Source organism: Lampetra fluviatilis, chromosome 1, assembly GCF_964198595.1.
Source record: "Lampetra fluviatilis chromosome 1, kcLamFluv1.1, whole genome shotgun sequence".
Taxonomy (NCBI): Eukaryota; Metazoa; Chordata; class Hyperoartia; order Petromyzontiformes; family Petromyzontidae; genus Lampetra; species Lampetra fluviatilis.
The window spans coordinates 38,363,925-38,383,055 of NC_136275.1; the positions used below are offsets into that span (position 1 = coordinate 38,363,925).

Sequence of the window (19,131 nt, forward strand, 5' to 3'; positions counted from 1 at the left end):
ACTGAGGGAGCCGAGCAGCAGCGTGCACGGCGGGGAGACGGGGCGCGCCTTGGCATCGCGCAAGCCCAGCTCGGGGAAGCGCATGGAGCCATGGAGAGGAGTCGGGGAGCAGGGCAGCTGGGACCAGGTGGAGCCCAGGGGGACACCCTGCTCTAAGCCCTGTGCCTGGGGCAGCGAGGGCAGAGACGAGTAGGGGTGCTCCAGGCGGGTGCGCGGCGGAAGGTCCTCGTAGAAGACGGCTTCGTCAAAGCAAGGGTTGCTCTCGTCCAGATCCTGCGCGTCCATCAGGAGCAGATCGGACCCATCTCTCGAGCTGCGCTGCAGGTGGAGGGACGGACCTTCCTGGGACCCCATGGGATCCGAGCTCCCATATCTCGGTTCTCCGTGCTCCGGCTCCATGGAGGCCGTCTTGGCTGGAGTCCCCGGCTCCAGGCGGCCACGCGAGATCGGACGTTCCAGGTCTGCGAGACGCGGACAGCACGCGGCGAGACCCGGCGGCGTCTCCTGCTAAGGGGTCCGTTTCTAACGGCTTAGCGTGCGCTGAAAACAAAAATGAAACAAACAAAAAACTCTCCGTGGAAGAGACGATTTTTGCTTTTAAATAAAAAACAACAATAATCCGATGCGCAATTGCCCTCTCGCGGAAAGGAGCAGGGTAATCCGCTCACGAATGTTCATGAAGTCCTCTTAGGGAGACCATGCCGTCAGCCCAATGCGTATTCTTCCCTAGCCATGGAAGTGAAATAATCAATCACTCGTCTCTTTTTTTATATCTACGAATTTTTCTTCTTCACTGGAATTGCTTCCACTCAGGGCCGCGGCAGGGCGTCTCGATGCATGGAAATGCGCGGCGTCTTCACGCAGCCTCATGACCAGGAGACTGCGCATCGGCAGCTACGCACACCTTCAGGATGGACACCACCACCACTCACCCGACCCCCTCACCCCGACTCCACCTCACTCGCCCACAGCCGGAGACCGCTCACCCGGGCCGGCATGGCACCGGGCTGTCGGCACTCGCAGCGTGCGCCCCTCCTCCACCACCAACTCCCATCCGATCCGTTGACCTGCGTGTGCCTCCTCAAGACAAGGATGTTGAGGGGACGTCTCCCCACGGATCGCATCAACTCCGCGCGGATCACCTTTTCATCTAGAGCGTGGGGTTAGTTAATCGATTGATTCCTTCGATTGATCTAGGGACGTCAGTGGTAGCTATCCGCCAATCTCCACCGGCTCAAGTGACCGGAAGGGGTGACCCTGCGTTCACTTTGCCATCACCGAGCTTGGGAGGCGGCAGGAGGCTCGTTGCAGGTGGCTCGCGGGGTCTCCTGGAAGAGTCTGGATGAGCCCCCCCCCCCCATCGCGTGTCGCATTAAGGAGCCCGTGTGGGATTAGGCGCCGCGTCACGGCTTAGCTCGGGGTCGTAAGCTCGGGGCTGTGGCCGCTTCCCCGCCGGGCTGTGCCCACGCCGCCGACTCTCGCTCGCTGGCCTGGAGGAGCGGGCACGATGATGACCGGGCGCTTTCCCGCAGTCCCGCGCGTTCACGCGAATCGCTTTGAGGGTTCACGCCGATGAACGAAATCACGGCGGAGCGCGCCCGATCTCGTCAGATCTCGGAAGCTAAGCGGGGTTGAGCCTGGATAGCGCGTGGATGGGTGATCACCATGCATGACAGGTGCTATCGGCTGCTGCCGGTCTACGTCGTCAGCAGAGGACAATGAAGCAAAATACATTGTAATGGACGTTGCTCCAAAGGCTATGATGCGCACATTCACCAACCCGCATTCCATAAATATTGGAACGTTGGGCCAATGTTGGTCCAACAACATGACAACTTTGTGTCAACTTTGCATGTTTACTGGGATCTGACCAACGTGACGAAGTATGGTCAAACGATCTTTATGACCCGCACGGAGTGCAGTTAAAAAATCGCCGTCTAAATGTAAGGTGTGAGCTTAACCACCCAGCTTAGGCTGGCTCTTAAGGAAGACGATGGGTCTGTTATCAGGGAACGCTTGATAGTCTCAATATAACTTGCAATTCCACCTAAAAGTAAGCCAGTGGACGGATAGACAGGTGAGCCAGTGGACAGGTAGAGAGGTGAGTCAGTAGACGCGCGAGCTCGTGGGCAGGTAGGCAAATTAGCCAGTGGACAGAGAGGAGAGGTAGTGGAAAGGTGTGTGACCATTTGGACAGGTAAGCCCGTGAATATGTATTTATACTGGAGGAATCCGATTAGCTATAAAGCTCTTTTTCACAGATGTCCAGGAGCTCAGTTGTGCATCTGAGTGTGTGGACAGTGACCTGTGAAATTGATACACACACTTGTTTATTGTTTTACCAGTTAAGGCCCACTGAGCCACATATATATTTTTCAGAAGCGATCTGGCCACAACTGACAGCTCAACGAAGTCGCTTATCGTTTGGAAATGTATAGCAGCCAAATACTCTAAACGCACGTTGATTCTAAATGTGGAGGGGAAAACCCAGGAAGAAGATGCAAACTCCAAATATACTGCAGGCGTCAGGGTCTGGATCGAACCCACGCACTCCTGTATACATGGCGAGGTAGTTAACATCTCGCCACCCGAGAGACTTCATATGCCAGGCCTCTCGCGGTTTGTCACCCAGAGCTACATGACCCGGGGTCAAACCCAGCACCATTACAAGCTCAGCTGACCATATTATCGCTCACTGACAAAAGCCGCGCAAGCAGAAGCCGTTGTGTTCAGGTACAACAACACCGGTCCGTCAGCCGACGCCGACAGAAGCTGTGGTGCACAGCCACCCCCGCTCGAGTCAGCTGACTCGGAAAAAAACAGCTTCTGTCCCCGAGTCAGCTGACTCGGAAAAGCAGCTGACCCGGACACAGAAGCCTCTGTTTTCTCGAGGCCACTCCCAGTGCTGTGGGGAGTCCCCGTGTTGTTATAAACAGAAGCTGTTGTGCACGGCCCAACTCGCGCACGTGACTCGGCTTGGCCCAATCGCGAGGCGAGTTTTGCCGGGCGCGAGCGAGGCAGCGCTCTCGGCCAATCGCGTGCGGCGGTGGGCGCTTTCGCGCATGCGCAGTGCCGGGGTCCTCGCGCGGCCTGTGAGGAGAGGACAAAGGCGGGAGCTGGGAAACGACGGTCGAGGCGCAGCGATCCGCGTTACTTTTACAGCGTTACACGTTACTTTCACGGCGTTACATTCACCCTCCACGCGTTACTTTATCCGCGTTACACTCACCCACCGCGCTACACATACATTACACTAAAATCACCCCCCGCGTTACTTTTCAGACGTTACATTCACACTGACCGCGTTACATTTCACGGCGTTACACTCCCCCACAGCGTTACATTCACCTTACCGTTTCAACAGAGCCAACCGCGTTACGTGAACGTCACCACCGTGCCAGCAGTTAAAACTAAAACCGGGCCCTCTTGCGTTAGCAGTGTCGGAACGGCGTTACTTTTTGTTTAATCACCAATCGCCCGCGGGATCGATTTTGGTGGTAAACGCCACTCGTAAAGTCAACGAGGGAGCTGCTGTTGCAGCTCAACTCTCGCCGAGAGAAGTGTGAAGAAGAGCCATACGACGAACAGCGACTGCATTCGGGGGGCTTTGTTCGTTCTGCCGCTGCCATGACGGAGGACAAGAAGAAGCTGATCAATGTCCTCATCTTGGGCTTCGCCTTCATGTTCGTGTTCACCGCGTTCCAGACGTGCGGGAACGTGGAGGTGAGGCAGTCGGGGTGACTGACACGGCGAGGGAAGGCCGGCAATGTGGCACACGAGGGGGGAGGGGTGGTTAGAATCACACCCGGGGCCGCCTTTGTCTCCCAAGTGGCGATGTTTACACACCCCTACAAAGGTACGAATTTTGAGGCTGATACAACCTAGGGGAGGCTCAGGACCGGTTCAGATTATCGTCACTGGTGTTGGCCGTGAGCGGGAATCGTCCACTAACGCGGGTGATACAGGCAGAGATGTAGCAGAAGCTCTATCGATACAACCGGTGGAACTAAAGCTTGTTTTTATTTCACCAGCTTTTTTTCTCAGAAGCGACCTGGCTACAACTGATAGCTCAACGAAGTGGATTGTTATCGTGTGTAAATGTATAGTAGCCAAATACTCTAAACGCGTGATGTTTATTCTAAATGCGGAAGGGAAAACCGGATGACCCGGAGAAAAATCCACGCGACCACGGTGAGATCATGCAAACTCCAAATGTACAGGTGTCAGGGTCGGGATCGAACCCACGACCTCCTGTATACCAGGCGAGGTAGTTAACATCTTACCACTTCGGGCACCAGGCGAGGTAGTTAACATCTCACCACTGTGGCACGCATGGAGTTAAATTTAGGCAGAAAGAGGAACACGTGGAATGTAGAACATATGCAAATGAAAGCTGTAATTTGGCTGATGGGGGCTTGGCAGAGGTCGCAAACGGGTTTTGATTCCTTACCCGTACCCGGCCGCACCAGGGTCGCAAATGGGTACCCGTTCCCTACCCGTACCCTACCCGAAATGAGTGACAAACGGTTACTCACCAGTGACTCACGGCCTACCCGTACCCGGCCGCACCAGGGTCGCAAACGGCTACCCGTACCCGGCCGGGTACGGGTAGCCGGGTATCGGGTAGGGTACGGGTATCGGGTACCCGGTTGCGACCTCTGGGGCTTGGGCTGGACACTGCCTGGACACTTTGCCAGAAGAGATCACGGCCGATGGTCGAGACTAACAATGGAGTGACAGGCAGTGGCGGGAAGCGTGCCCGAGAGGAATGTCCACCGTGAAGTCGAGATTGATGAAATCATCCCGTGTTCAGGTGCCAGATGGATTGCTGCATCGCAGGACCGTGAGAGAGGGTTGATGGCTTGGGGAGGCATTCATCAAGCAGCGGATTGATTACGGACGCTGATGATGACATGAATATGTAATATGGTATATACAGTATTACATGTCACACCATTTCAAACTTCACTGCTTAGTGATACCAATTATGAAATACGAGTACAAATTAAATTTATGTGTGTGTGCGCACAAAAGCTGTGTGTGTGTAGGAGGCTGGGTGCCAGGTCATGGCATTGAACCTGGGGAAGTGCGGTGCTGTTCGGTTGTGGCCATGATTCGGCGGTATCCATTTCAGGGCTAAGGAAATTGTGCAAGATAAACATGCACGCAACACACAGATGTACACACAGGGATATGTACACAATCCTGTGTGAGTGGTGTGCAGTCTGGGCATCAGTTCACCTCATTACTGCAACACACCCTTGCGTCGCGATAGGGGAGGGCACTGCAGATGCGGAAGAATCATTGTGAGCGTTTATTGTTATGCGAGTCAATCAATACCGAGCTCCTAAAAACTGTCAAAAGTGGCAGAGGGTGGAGATGGGGATAGAATTGACGGTCAAAAGCCTTTGGTCACGTTGTGCTGTCATTTATGAAACGTAAAGGCAGATCAACCTCGGTTTAGAATCTTACAGGGCAGTGTTTCTCAAACTTTTTTGGCTCGCGGAGCCACTCAGCCGATGGAAACATTTCCGCGGACCACCCAGACCCTCCACCCCTGGTGACAAAATGCATTCGCTTGTCTTTCTAAATACCAGTCGTACAAAATGATTCATATTACATAAAAACAGAGTTTTTAATGCAGCTATGAGTTTTTTCGGGTGGCATTTAGATGTTACGGTTAAAGTGGTTTAATCAGAGTAGTTTACCATCATTTTCAAATTAAACACAATTAAGATATTAATGTCCGAGACAAAACATGGTCATTATTTTCGGATCAACCTGCATTTGGAACGCAGTCCACCGACCACTTGGAGGACCGTCACGGACCACTGGTGGTCTGGGTACAGGGGACCACACTGCAAGTATAGGGCGCATGTAACTACTCTTGTCGATATAGCCACAGCGTATGTCGTGGCAAACCTACTGATAGTCGAGACTAACGGCGGGCGTTAGCAGCCAGAGGAGGGAACATGCCCAAGAGGACTTCCACTGCACGGATGGAGCGATGAAATCGACTTGTGTACAGTTACTTCAATTGAGTGGTACATCACAGGGCCATGGGAAATGGTGAGGCCTTCATTCCAGCAGTGCATTGATTATGGCTGATGATGACGGTGGTGGTGTAGTAAACTGCATTCGTGGTTAATGATGGTTGATTTTATTGTACAGCGTTTCATGCGGGCTCTGATGTGGACTTCTTTTGCAGCAAACGGTCATCAATAACCTAAGCACAAACTTCAGTGGGAGTGGCTACACGAGGTGAGTTCTCTGAACCCAAGTACAATTACAGTGATTGGTCACAATGTAAATCACAGATACCTAATTCAGGCGATGACTGGCATTGCTCTTTCCAAGCTTCGGAATTACACGCATTCGCTAAGAAATCTCTGGAACCCTTGCGCATTACTTGTAACGTGCTCTTTTTATTGGCTTATCCTTTTGACACACTCGGTGGTTTGTGTTCTCCCTTGCAGCCTTGCCATCATATATGGCGTGTTCTCAGCCTCCAACATCCTCGCCCCGTCCGTTGTGGCCGTGCTGGGGCCTCGCTGGTCCATGGTGCTGGGAGGCATCGTCTACAGGTCAGGAGTTCACGGGAATTGGGTCGTGGGCACTCACATGGCTGCTTCTGCTAACTGCCATTCTCATCCCAGCTGATATGTAATTGAAATCGACTAGCCATGTTACTGCAAACGATTACCCAGGTGACCCTGGCCAGCTGCAGAGAATACCACAGAGCGTATGGTCCCTATTTACAGCCTTTGTCAATTCACAGCTGGATGAGGGCCTCCCCGTGCCGTCTCGATTGTGGGGATTGTTTGATCGTACTTCATACAGGACAGTGTGGGTTGGTGAAAGTAGGTACCAGGATCTGTTCAGATGTCACTTGTCAGAAACTGAACTCAGGAAACCAAGTTAATAGCGCAGTGTGCTAGCCACAAAAAAAATTTGCAATTGGTGACCATAACCAAAAGTGTATGTTGAGTCACGTGATGCATTTGTTTGCGAGAAAAACCTCTCGAGTCCTTGAGACTTTGTGTTTGAACCTTGAAACCCTCGTGTGAGTGACTTCCAGGCTACTCGTGAAGATGCAGGTTGAATGATTGTTTTCACAAAACACCAGTTGATCTTTACCTGGGAAATACTGTGTGTATGTTCCGAGAAAGTAAAATTCTAAAGCAACATTTGTACGCAATGTCAAGCAATCGTGACACTTTATGTCAATGGTTAAAAACCCCATTGCACAGAAAAGTGCATGCAGGCTCGAAACAAATAGTAACACACGCAGCAGGGGATTTGTAGATGTCAAAAGAGGCATGGTTGTGACCATTTAAGAACGGTCCTCCCATCCTGCCTCGAGTGTCGCCTGATGTCACCATACCGCACGTGTAAATGAACGCAGCCTGGAGTTATGCTACCAACTCAGAGCATCGCGTCCTCTGTCTGTGTTTGCAGTGCCTACATTGCCACGTTCATCAAGCCGATGGCGTGGTCGTTCTACACTGCATCGGTGCTCATAGGGATTGCCGCGGCAGGTGAAGGCTTCTGCCTATAAACGTTGCCATTTTTGCCTAATATTTTTACACGTTCCAACCAAGGTTGAAGTGGTTTCCACATTAGCGCTGTCCGTCAGTTCATCTAATAACGTGAGAGGATGTGCATTAGATTTCTGGAAATTATCATCCAATGAAAGATAATCTGATTCACCTCATTGAAAGAGGGCCAAATTGATCGGAGGACTTCCAAAAACCTGGAGATAAAAAGCAGAGCAGAAAATTACGATTTGCAAATCAGCAAATTGGTTTTGCCTTTGGAAGTTGCTCATGGGCTTGTGCATACTGCTCATGAAATGCTTTCAAAGAAAAACATGTTGACAAGTGATACAGAAACCAGAAATGTGCACGGTTTTTTTGTTGTTGTTCCCAAACTTGTTTGAGAAAAAAAAGGCGTAAAGAAAACTGACATACTCTCACCGTTGCGTCGATGGTGCACACGTGCGATTGGTTGATTGCGTGCGGCGTGCAGTGCTGTGGACGGCCCAGGGCACCTGTCTCACGGTCAACTCTGACGCCACCACCATGGCCAGGAATAGCGGCATCTTCTGGGCTCTGCTGCAGTTCAGGTCAGTCCCCCCACCCCCCTCTCGCTGTCACACAGTTGGTGCATTTGCGCCGGTCATAGTGAATCCCTGTCAAAGCAACACACAATTGTGTGCAGATTGAAAGCAACCACAGAGGTTAACGTTGTCGCAATATTATAATGTTCTGTCGTTTCAGCATGGTGTTTGGGAACCTGTATATTTACGTGAGTTGGAAAGGAAAGACACACATCTCCGGTGAGACCCTAATACTGAGTGTTTCTGTGGCATGAGCAGCTTATGTTGCCAGTGTGAACATTTTTTCCGGCATAGCATACTCTTTACCAACTACAAAATCACCTGGAATGCACCTGCAAAAATCTTGAAAGCTAAGCGTGGTGTTAGAGGCTATAGAATGCAGGGCTGTACGTTGAACTTCTTTGGTACCGTACGTAGCTAATAGGAGGTGAAAAGGCAGCACGGTTGATAGTAGAGAACAGTGGCACACAAGTGCTGTAATTCTATACTCTATGCTCATAGCCTTCACTAACCCACACTGACCAGCGCGGTGATGTTTGGTCTAATAACCCCCACAACTGGAAATTAATTGAGAGGCCCTCATTCAGCAGTCATTTGGAAATAGTGGATGTACATGTATGCCCATAGCTGTGGAGAGGGAACTCTTTGCCGTGTTCTCCGCAGATAAGGATCGTCGCGTGCTGTTCACGGCCCTCACCGTCATCAGCCTGGTGGGGACACTGGTGCTTGTGCTGGTGCGGAAATCTGGCACCCAGGACTCGGCACTCAGCGACGCGGGCGATACAGACGAGCCCTGCGACCAAAACGAGACGACCCCGTAAGTGATGTCTTGCTCGGCCACGATTCCAGATCCCCGCGCCCAGCCTCGGATCTTCCAGCCTCGGAAACATCAATGTATTTTTACCCCAGGAGACTATTTGGTGATACTACAATGGCAGCGGTGCACCAGCACAAATAACAAAGATCTAAACATGTTCAGCAGTAAGAAGGCAGTGTTAATAAGGTAGCGTTATTGACGAACGCATTTAGTGTTTTTCGTTATTTACTTGGACAGTTTACTGTTCACTGGACTTGCTGAAATGTATTACCATTTTTTTTACGAGTTAGGAAAATTTGTGCATTCCCATGATTATGTTGTGGTGGTTTCGGAATAGGAGCCTGTGCTCCTATTCCATGAGTTTTTTCCTCATTTACAGATTTAACGATAGTTCTCGTAGAGATGATCCAACATTAGCCAACTTGTGAGTATAACATTGCGTTGCTCTTAAGGACATTTCCGATTTAAAAAAGGTTTGCCCAAAACTTGGAGACACAAGCCAATTGGCAATATGCAAATTAATGTTTTGCCCCGACTACTAACACGCTGCAAATTAAATATGAGACAAACACGCTCTCGTGTGAAACATACGAGAGCGATAGTACCTCCTCCGTCCCCTGCTATGAATCGATGGACACTAAGGAGTAACGCGTTCAAGGTGGAGATTAATAAAAACAATAATAGTAATCTATCCTGCTTTTGGCCACGTTAGAAAGGCATACAGCTACACATCACGAGTTTAATTCATCACCCGTTCAGCCCATACTGTGGAATCGTCTACAGACATCGTAACTATGTGTCGGTACATCCGCACACCACCAAGGCTGCCGTACAGAAATTATTTGTTTAAGCGAATCAGACATTTTCTTTGTAGTCATTCACATAAGCACAGTTTCCTTTACAACGAATGATTTTTGTTGCTGTTAAATGGTGTATGTGTGTGTGTTTAGGCAAAGAGAAACTCCACATGGCCCATTACAAGCTCTAAGTAAGAAACATTAACACTCACAAGTTTATACGATTTAACCGCATACATTTCACACATGTTGGCGATATGTTAACTTCCTCACCTGGTATGAAGGAGGTCGTGGGTTCGATCCCGATCCTTACGCCTGTATATTTGGAGTTGAATTCTCCCTGTGGTCACGTATATTTTTCTCCGGGTCCTCTGGTTTTTCCCTCCATATTTAGAATCAACGTGCATTTCGAGTATTTGGCTGCTATAAATTTCCACGTGATAAGCCACTTCGTTGAGCTTTCATTTGTGACAAGGTCGCTTCTGAAAAAGAGCTTTATAGCTCAGTGGGCCATACCTGGTAAAATAACAATAGTTTAGTTTAGGCTATTTGAATTGAGACGCAAATCCAATGAATGTAATCCCTTGTCTTGTGCTCATCTTGCAGAGAATTCCGTGAAGCTTTTCTTCACCAGGAACATGCTGCTGCTGAGCGTGTGCATGGCCTACACGGGTGAGTGAGGCCACACGGCGCACGACCCCAGACACGAGTGTCGGCTACTGAAAGAACTCCCTACCCACGCGGTCTAAATCTCATACAAAGTACGGAAATCATTTGTCATGCAGTGGATGTTCAAGTGTGGCCTCCCGGGTTTGGCACCATGTTGAGCATTGAAGATGCCCAAAGCGCCACACATGGTTGGTGAAAGCTTGAGAGAATAAATTGTCAAAAAGCCGCACAGCAGTGAAGACTACACTTGTATTATGAGTGGCCGTGAAAACCTAGTTGCCGTGGAGTGGATGTGTTTGTGGATATTGAACGATGCTGTTGGGGTACCTCTGAGCATGCGTCCGTTATATCTGTGCGAGGAGCGGTAGTGTAGTGGTTAGCACGTTGTGCTGCGAACCTGGCAGCAGAGTTCGATTCCCGCTCGAGACCAACACCAGTGACGATTATCTGAACCAGTCCTGGGCCTCCTTTAGGTCGACTCAGCCTCAAATGAGTACCTGGTGCAGTGTGTAAGTATGTCACTATGGAGACAAAGGCAGTCGGGCGTGGTGCTGGCCATCCACCCACCCCCTCGTGTGCCATACCGGCCTTCATCGGTGCTCGCGAACAGCACTTGTCCCTACAGTCTGTTCAGGCTACTATACGTGGGATCTTTGTCTTTGTTATACATGTAACTGTACGTGACCATGCTTCTGATGCCAGGGCTGGAGCTGACCTTCTTCAGCGGTGTGTACGGCACCTGCATCGGTGCCACCAACCGCTTCGTGGCGGACGCCAAGGGCCTCATCGGCCTCTCGGGCATCTTCATTGGTGTTGGCGAGATCACAGGTCCGATCGATCAGACCTCATGGCTCAGACATCTTTATCACTACAGACAAATACAAATGAGCATATAGCCCCCACATTGTGAGATCGGGGCTAGAGAGCACACTACCCCTGCAATATTTAACTCCCCGCAGCCATCCATGCTATTGACTCCCTGCCTCCCTAGTTCAGGATAAACTCCTTCCTCTTCACTTAAGTCTCTAATTTAGAATGCGTATACGGGCAGTCCCTCGGACTTATGACTGGGTTACGTTTCCGAAACCCGTTCGCAAGTCAATTTGTTTGTATCTCGGAACTCAACTCAGGAACCAGAGTTCGATTCTCGCTCACGACCAACACCAGTGACGATTATCTGAAGCAGTCCTGGGCCTTCCCTAGGTCGACTCGGCCTCAATTGAGTACCTGGTGCAGTGTGTAAGCATGCCACTAGGGAGACAAAGGCAGACGGGCGTGGTGCTGGCCATCCACCCCCTCGTGTGCCGCACCGGCCTTCATCGGTGCTCGCGAACAGCACCTGTCCTTACAGTCTGTTAAGGCTGTACGTGGCATCTTTGTTATACATGTGACCGTACGTGACCATGCGTTGATGCATTGTCCAACTCATAAATAAGAAATATTTGCATGTAATACTGGAATAAATACTGGACAGTAAATCCAACAAAATAAAATAACATGAAAAGAAGAAGAGAAAATCCGTTTTATTTTCACTTACCTTGAGTTCTGATGCCGGCTTGCTTGCCGGAAGGAGCCTAATGAGTCCCAAGACGTAATGAGTCCCAGCGGAGGATCGCTCCGCCAAACAAAATAGTTATACGGTTCGGTTTGTAAGCACGACCGAACGTTCGCAAGTCGGATGGATAAAAATAATAACATTTTATGGGGGTTCATTCATAAGTGCGGGTGTTTGAAATTTTGACGTTCGTATTTTGGGGACCGCCCTCTGCTGTAAATGTTATCAACATAATGCAAATGTAAAATGTAATACCGTGACATGACATACAGTTGTATTTAGGTACTATTTATATACAAATAGTATTGTGTGTTTAACCTGGATGCTGTATTTTATTGTGTCCACTCACGGTCACACGTAGGCGGAGGTTTATTCGGGCTGCTCAACAGGAATAACCGCTTTGGGAGGAACCCTGTGGTGCTGTTGGGCATGGTCGCTCACATCATCGCCTTCTTCCTCATCTTCCTCAACATTCCGGATGATGCTCCCGTCGTCGGAGAGGCCGGCTCCAACAAAATCGGCTTCATGAATCCCAGGTGCAGGCCCCCGCTTGTCCATAGGGGACAACACGCCATCACGGCTGATTTAACCAGTTCACGTGTTTTTACTCGTCGGCGTGTTTTGTCATCAATCACAAACTTGAGATTTGGCCGCGCTCACCCTGGTGGGCTTCCTCCCCTGCCGTAGTGTCGAGGTGGCGATGCTGTGCAGCTTCCTGCTGGGCTTCGGAGACAGCTGCTTCAACACGCAACTGTACAGCGTGCTAGGCTACATGTATGCCGACGACAGCGCGCCCGCATTCGCGGTCTTCAAATTCGTCCAGGTGGCGCTCTCACTGCACGCGATCCACATCCCGTACACGCTGCAGCTAGACACGAGAATGCTTCCAGTCTGCGGGCTGTACCCGGACCTCGATGTGTTTTTTTTTTTCCGCCCCGTGAACACCAGGAAAACGCAAGTGCTTGGCAAGCACCTTGGCTAGACTGTTGGCCACAAACGGGCCACCGTGCCCACTTTCTTTGTCAACAACTTTAAGCCTCTCGAAAATGTGTCGTCGTTGTTTTAACATCACGTTTTGCCAAGTTGCCACGTGACCCTCAGCCCACAGGGAGCCAGGAGATTTCTGATTCAATGTACACCTGACGAGAGTTGCAAACCTTTGCTCTGCATTTTATGTGCAGGGTGCAGAATTTTTTTTCATAAAAACTATTAAAAGTAAAAAAAAAGAGCTATGGTTGTGCCCCCAGTGTCTCCTGCCACCCTACCCTTGCACACAATGCTTCATTTTTCCCAGTCCTCAACACCACGAACCGTACACTGACGCTGCTCCCCCACCACCTCTCCTCCCTCCCCGCCCAGTCTATCACGGCCGCGATCGCCTTCTTCTACAGCAACTACCTGCACCTGACGTGGCAGCTGCTGGTGCTGGTGGTGACCACGCTGCTGGGCACGGGCTCCTTCATGGTGGCGGAGTGGCAGGCGAGCGTGCCGTCGCACGTGGGATACGGGCGCATATGACCCCGCCGCGGGCTCGCGGATGCCGACACGAGAGTAAACCCGATGGGCCGCACCTTGGAAGTCGATTTTCAATTCCACGCTTTGTAAACGTCGGGAGGACTTTTCACACAGCACGCGTTTTCGTGATCGTCGAGGGTACTTGGGAAGGCCGAGAGAGCCGATTGGGCATGCCTTTTGTTGTTTCAGGGTGAAGTTAATGAAAACTGTGGCCAAGTGATTTGGTTTCCAACAACACTTTAAAAAATCTCAACACCAGTTCCCAAAAGAAGCCTTTTTTTACATAAGGGAATTATATCTTTAATTTGTTTGTCTATTTTAATTATGTTGTTGCTATCTAGTTAAAGGGAGGAATTTTATCTTAAAAAAATCGTGACTGTTGCACTGCTGATGTAGCCTTGCTGTGTATAGCGCGCGGTTAGCACCTCTGAGGTAGAGCCATGACCGGTGGAATCCGGGAATTGTACACTGCTGTCGCTTCGCACCCCTGGAGCTATCGGGCGCCTCGGACGAGGCCCACTGTAACGAGAGTGGATATCAGGCAAGGAAGGTTCCCCGCGGGTCACCTCGGCCTCGATAGAGAGCGCCCCCCTCCGGCCGCGGTTCCGGTGAGACGCGGTGCAGGACACCCACAACCCCGCTCCACATTTTGCGATTTTATGCCAATTCCCTCCCCCCACCTCCCCCAAGTGCTTCCAGGCCAGGCTGCGATGGCAGCGAGCGAATCCTGAATAGGGAGACAGTTTCGTCTGCGTGGTGGACAAGTCTCCCACAATCGGAACCTGACTGGCTGTGGTTACAGTGTATAAGAGTATTCGGTGAACGGGCATTTTATCTAAAGTATAAATAGAATGGGGAAATGTTTGTCAATGTAGTATTCTACAGGGGCTCTCCAGAGCTCCCAATGGTTTAAGCCCTTCTGCCATCCGTGGTGTGTGAAAAATGTTTTGCAGGCCTGCACCTTTAACCTTTACTCTTGGGAAGAAAAAATATTGCCTTCTGCGAAACATTTAACTGGGTGTGCCACTGATGCCTGGTTCGGGGGTGTACATTGGGCAGATAAGTCTTCCCCCAAGTCACTCGCATCACACTGCAGGGCTCTCCCGACAATTTCGTTGCACACCAAACGTTTTCCTCAACCCGGCGAGAAAACCTGGCGCCGCTACAAGGCAGAGGTCAGAGCCAGATTCACTCCAGAATATTAAGCCAAAGCACTCCGCCTTAGAGAGTCTCGTGCAGTTGGGGCAGGTGTCAGGGTTGGAGGCTAAGGCTGTATTGCCGCTGAACCCAGGGCTTCTGTGATCTGGATAATTCATTATACGGCACACTACATCCAGTGTAACCTCCCCCCCCCCCACTATGGCTACTACGAGTCGCATGCCACTCCAGTCTGGCGGAGATATTTAACCCCCCACCCACTGTGTCATTCCCCGTGCTTTATAAAGTTTGTGTCTTAGAAGGAAGAAATCTGCTGGCGCGAAGTGAGGGGGGCACGTCTTGGGCGGCGTAACCGCGAGAGCCCTGCGGCCCGTATGGGCCACGTTTACCCAATGCTGTCGCTCCACCGCACGAGCCGTTACCATGGTGCGGTACGGCATGGCGGCGCGATTTATGTTGTACATTTTTGTTGTATTTTTAGTATTACTACTACGGTGATGAGTAGTAAAATAGTAAAATCATGGGTGGACACGGCACGTGCCGATAAGCTGAGCGATGCACTATTTTAATCTCCGGAGCCAGCACACACACACACAGGGACAGGTGGTGACAGCAGCTGCTGGTTGGTAGAAATATTTGCGAGTTTTTTGTTTAATTTTAGTCAACGATGACTTGGGTGGATGAAAATCATCAAGCATGTGACAATGACTACGACTACTCGCCGAAGACTGCGACGGGACCAAATTAGCGAGGCAATGAAGACGCAGATGTAAGATTATTTAGAAACATGTATAAGCATCATTAATTGGCTGAAAACATCTGAATACATAGAGAACTGCAGAGCTTTGGAAACTGTTGGTGCCAGTTCACCACCTGGCTGCTGCCTTTCCGCTCATATGTGGCTTTTCAGCGATTGCGCGATGCAATTTGCGTGAACGACGAAGATACCTATATTAAAATTAAACGAGATCCAACCGATACTTTAGAACGCAAGACTTCTGCAATTACAGTGGTACCCCGGAGATCGAACTTAATTCGTTCCGGAAGGCCATTCGAACAACGATTTGTTCGAACACCGAATACATTTTCCTCATAAGAATTAATGTAAATTACATTAATTGGTTCCAGACACAAGAAATCTCTCATTATAAAGCATTTTTACACGAAGTTTACAGTAATTACATGTATAAATCATACAAAAAAACAATAAATAAATGAATAAATATATGGAATAAATGAACATTGTTCTTCACTTTACCTGTAGTAAGGAGAGTTGATGGCTTGAGTGGAAGGTGGTGAGAAGGAGGAGGTGGTAAAACCTTTGTCTGGGCAAGCGTCATGCACGCTGGCTATACGCATCTCAGCCGTACAGGTTCTTTCAAGTCGCGATTGGCCGTTCGACCTCCGAATTTCGTTCGATTTCCGGGGCAAAAAATGTTGGGAAATATCGTTCTAACACCGATTTATTTAAGTTCTAGTGCGTTCGATCTCCGAGGTTCTACTGTAATCCCCAAGACTGAGCAATACTAAATTAAGCCACGGCCTCAAAACCACCAAGATTGTATGGGCTACCAAAGGTTCATAAAATCGGTATCCCAATACGACCCAAAGTAAGTACAATAGGCTCTGCCACATACACATTAACAAAATATGTAACTAAACAAATATAGCCCGACATCGGTAGGACATCTTCATTTATAATAAATTCAGAACATCTTGTGAATGTGATTACAGATATTAAACGTAACCCTAATGATATTCTGGTGAGTTGATGTAATTTCTCTATTCACTAAGGTTCCAGTTAACGAGTCACTTAAATTACTTGATACACTAGTAAAGAAGACAGGTTTACCAGAAGATATTCCAAAACTAACTGACCATTGTCTAAATATCACTTATTTCTTATGGAGAGGTAACTTCTTTAAACAAAAGGAAGGAGCAGCAATGGGCTCTCCTTTGTCTCCTGATATAGCAAATCTGAACATGGAAAACTTTGAAACAAGGGCACTTGCCTCAAGTACATTAAAACCATCTTTTTGTTTTAGAAATGTCGATGACACTTTGGTTGTCTGGCTACATGGTAAAGATAGACTTAATGAATTTTAAAACCATCCATCTCAGTGCACAAAACCCAGCCATCCAGTTCACCATGGAAATGGAGGTGAACAACACTCCCCATCCTGGATATTTTGCTTGGACGTGGGCACAATGGTTAAAATAACACAGCGTCGACCGAAAGGGAACGCACACTGATGCCTATCTGAATGCAGATTCTCATCATCACCCACCACAAATCTTTTCTCATCAAGACGCTCATACATTGGGCAACAACAGTGTCAGATGGTGAAAGTCTAAGGAGAGAGATTAAACATGTTCAAGAAGCACTACGACTGAATGGCTACAATCATGCTCAAATTAACAGCATTGAATGCCAAACCAAGACCAAGCAATATTGCTGAAAGTGATCAAAATACCATATATCTCGGAAGTTATTGACAAATTAGCCTGTATTTTGCAAAAGCAAAACATTAAAGTGAGGCTTGGTACGTTACACAAACTTAAAAAACTAGTGTCTTGTACTAAGATGAATTGCCGAAGTTGTCAACAGAAGGTGTATATCGGATCAATTGCTTATGCGGTAAATGCTATATTGGACAGACGGGACGTAGCATACGACTAAAATAATATCAAAGGAACATTTAATTATCTCAAACAGCTGTCAGCAGTGGCAGAGCATGCTTTGCTAACAAGGACATTCAATTGATTTTGATAACGAAGTGTTATGCAAAACTAATTACTGGCCAAGACTAATTAGAGAATTAATCGAAATTGATAAAAAATAATTTCAACCGCTGTGATAGCTACAGACTGGAAGCATATTAAGTAATACACAACACATTGCAATTCCTTATCGAGGAGTCGCATACTAAGTGGCTGATTACTGATCTATTATATAATTGCAATACCCCCCCCCACCTCCGCCTCTGATTTCGAAACCTGATGGATAGTGCGGTTTATCCCGCACTATTTAAGACCGGAAGCAGGTGGATGGCTTCACTTCTGGCAAATCGCCTGAAGATGTTGGATGTAATTATCAGCGAAACATTCAAATTCCAAATATTGTGGATTCACTCTTTAAACACACCGTGGGCTGAAGAAGCAACTAATTGGCGTTTTGTTAACGTGACACATTTTTTACTGATTGGCCGTGTCGGGTGGTGGAGGGTTGCGACACATACGCGATCTAACACAAAAAACATTATTATGAATAATACTGGTTGCGAAAGCCTACGTGTTAAAATGACGATTGCTTCTATAAAACTAAACTGATTATACTGCGGTGAGACGGAGGAAGATCAGAACTGGTCATTGGTTGTATATGTATAAGAATATTGACAGTACCAATTTGACCGATTGGCTGATCTGGGGTGATATTGTCGGGGAAAAAATGTTACCTTCACATAACATTTATATGTATCTTGAACTTCTTTTGCACCGTACGTAGCCAGCCGTGCTAACCAAGGGTGGCCGAAACGTGTTCTGGCTCGGGTCACCTCAAGTTGACCCCGCTGGTCCCGCCGTGATGCTTGGCGTTATCTTTCCGTCAATGATAGTTTTGAATAGTTTCCGCTAGTTACGTGGGCACATCACGAGCCACCAAGGGCAGTGTCTTCCCGCGGCACGGCACAAGCCGCCACGCCAACTGCGCGCCTTTGCACGTTGGCTTATCAAATGTCCACGCTGCATTTGCGCGATGGTTTACTACGATAATGAGCCAAGAATGTCTGCGTGTCCTGCGCGTGACGTCACTCCGCGTCGGCCAGCCCACCTCATTAATACTCATGAGCAGGTGACGTCTTCCAAATGGACACCCCCCCCCCCCCATCATGGGACCTCCTTTGCCAGTATCAAAATATAAGAATAGGTTTTCCACCTTTCTGGCAGGGAATCATGTCTGCATTAACCACATATTTGTGGTGAAAATACAAAAAAAACATGGCCTGACAGTATATGCATTGTCTTTGAAACTGATTGGTCCACACCAGAGACAGCTTAATAATAACTCGCTTTTTTGCCCGTCCAAGGACTGGTGTATATTGCAGTAAATCTGAAATATTCGATAGAAAAATTGTTCAGCTCATGATTGTTAATGAGGGGAGGGGTTGCCCCATGTGGAGTGACGTCACCCGCTAATGGTTATTGTGTAGGGGTGCGGCATGTGGAGTGACGTCACCCCCTCATGGTTATTGTGTAGGGGTGCGGCATGTGGAGTGACGTCATCCGCTCATGATTATTAATGAGGGGGAGGGGTGCGGCATGTGGAAGTGCGTTCGTGCAAATTTTAACGCGGACATGAATATTAATGAAGAAAGGGGGGCTCTTTTGCAGTGACGTCACGCACAGATGTAGCAGTGTGCTGCGTAGATTGTTTTTTCACCGTCACTTTCTGTAAAGAAACGTCATATTTGAAGCGACTTTGCGTAATAAATTATTGAATTCA

The 19,131-nt window shown here is 48.8% G+C and overlaps 1 protein-coding gene across 1 annotated transcript; it reads left to right on the top strand.

Annotated features, from left to right (window-relative positions):
* Nucleotides 1–3,055: 3,055 nt before the first annotated feature.
* MFSD11 (major facilitator superfamily domain containing 11) lies at nt 3,056–19,131 on the top strand. The gene is made up of 13 exons (XM_078862295.1): nt 3,056–3,723; nt 6,209–6,261; nt 6,477–6,584; nt 7,459–7,538; nt 8,029–8,125; nt 8,280–8,338; nt 8,783–8,936; nt 9,887–9,924; nt 10,340–10,405; nt 11,105–11,230; nt 12,319–12,493; nt 12,645–12,780; nt 13,317–19,131. Exons 1-13 carry the CDS (start codon nt 3,628–3,630, stop codon nt 13,473–13,475), a joined length of 1,347 nt encoding a protein of 448 aa, XP_078718421.1. The 5' UTR covers nt 3,056–3,627; the 3' UTR covers nt 13,476–19,131.

What these genes read in the sequence shown, in the direction of transcription:
- MFSD11 (XM_078862295.1), top strand. Translation starts at nt 3,628, where the DNA reads ATGACGGAGGACAAGAAGAAGCTGATCAATGTCCTCATCTTGGGCTTC. An exon ending in AGACGTGCGGGAACGTGGAG is followed by an intron (nt 3,724 to 6,208) that starts GTGAGGCAGTCG and finishes CTTCTTTTGCAG; the next exon opens with CAAACGGTCATCAATAACCT. An exon ending in GACCAAAACGAGACGACCCC is followed by an intron (nt 8,937 to 9,886) that starts GTAAGTGATGTC and finishes GTGTGTGTTTAG; the next exon opens with GCAAAGAGAAACTCCACATG.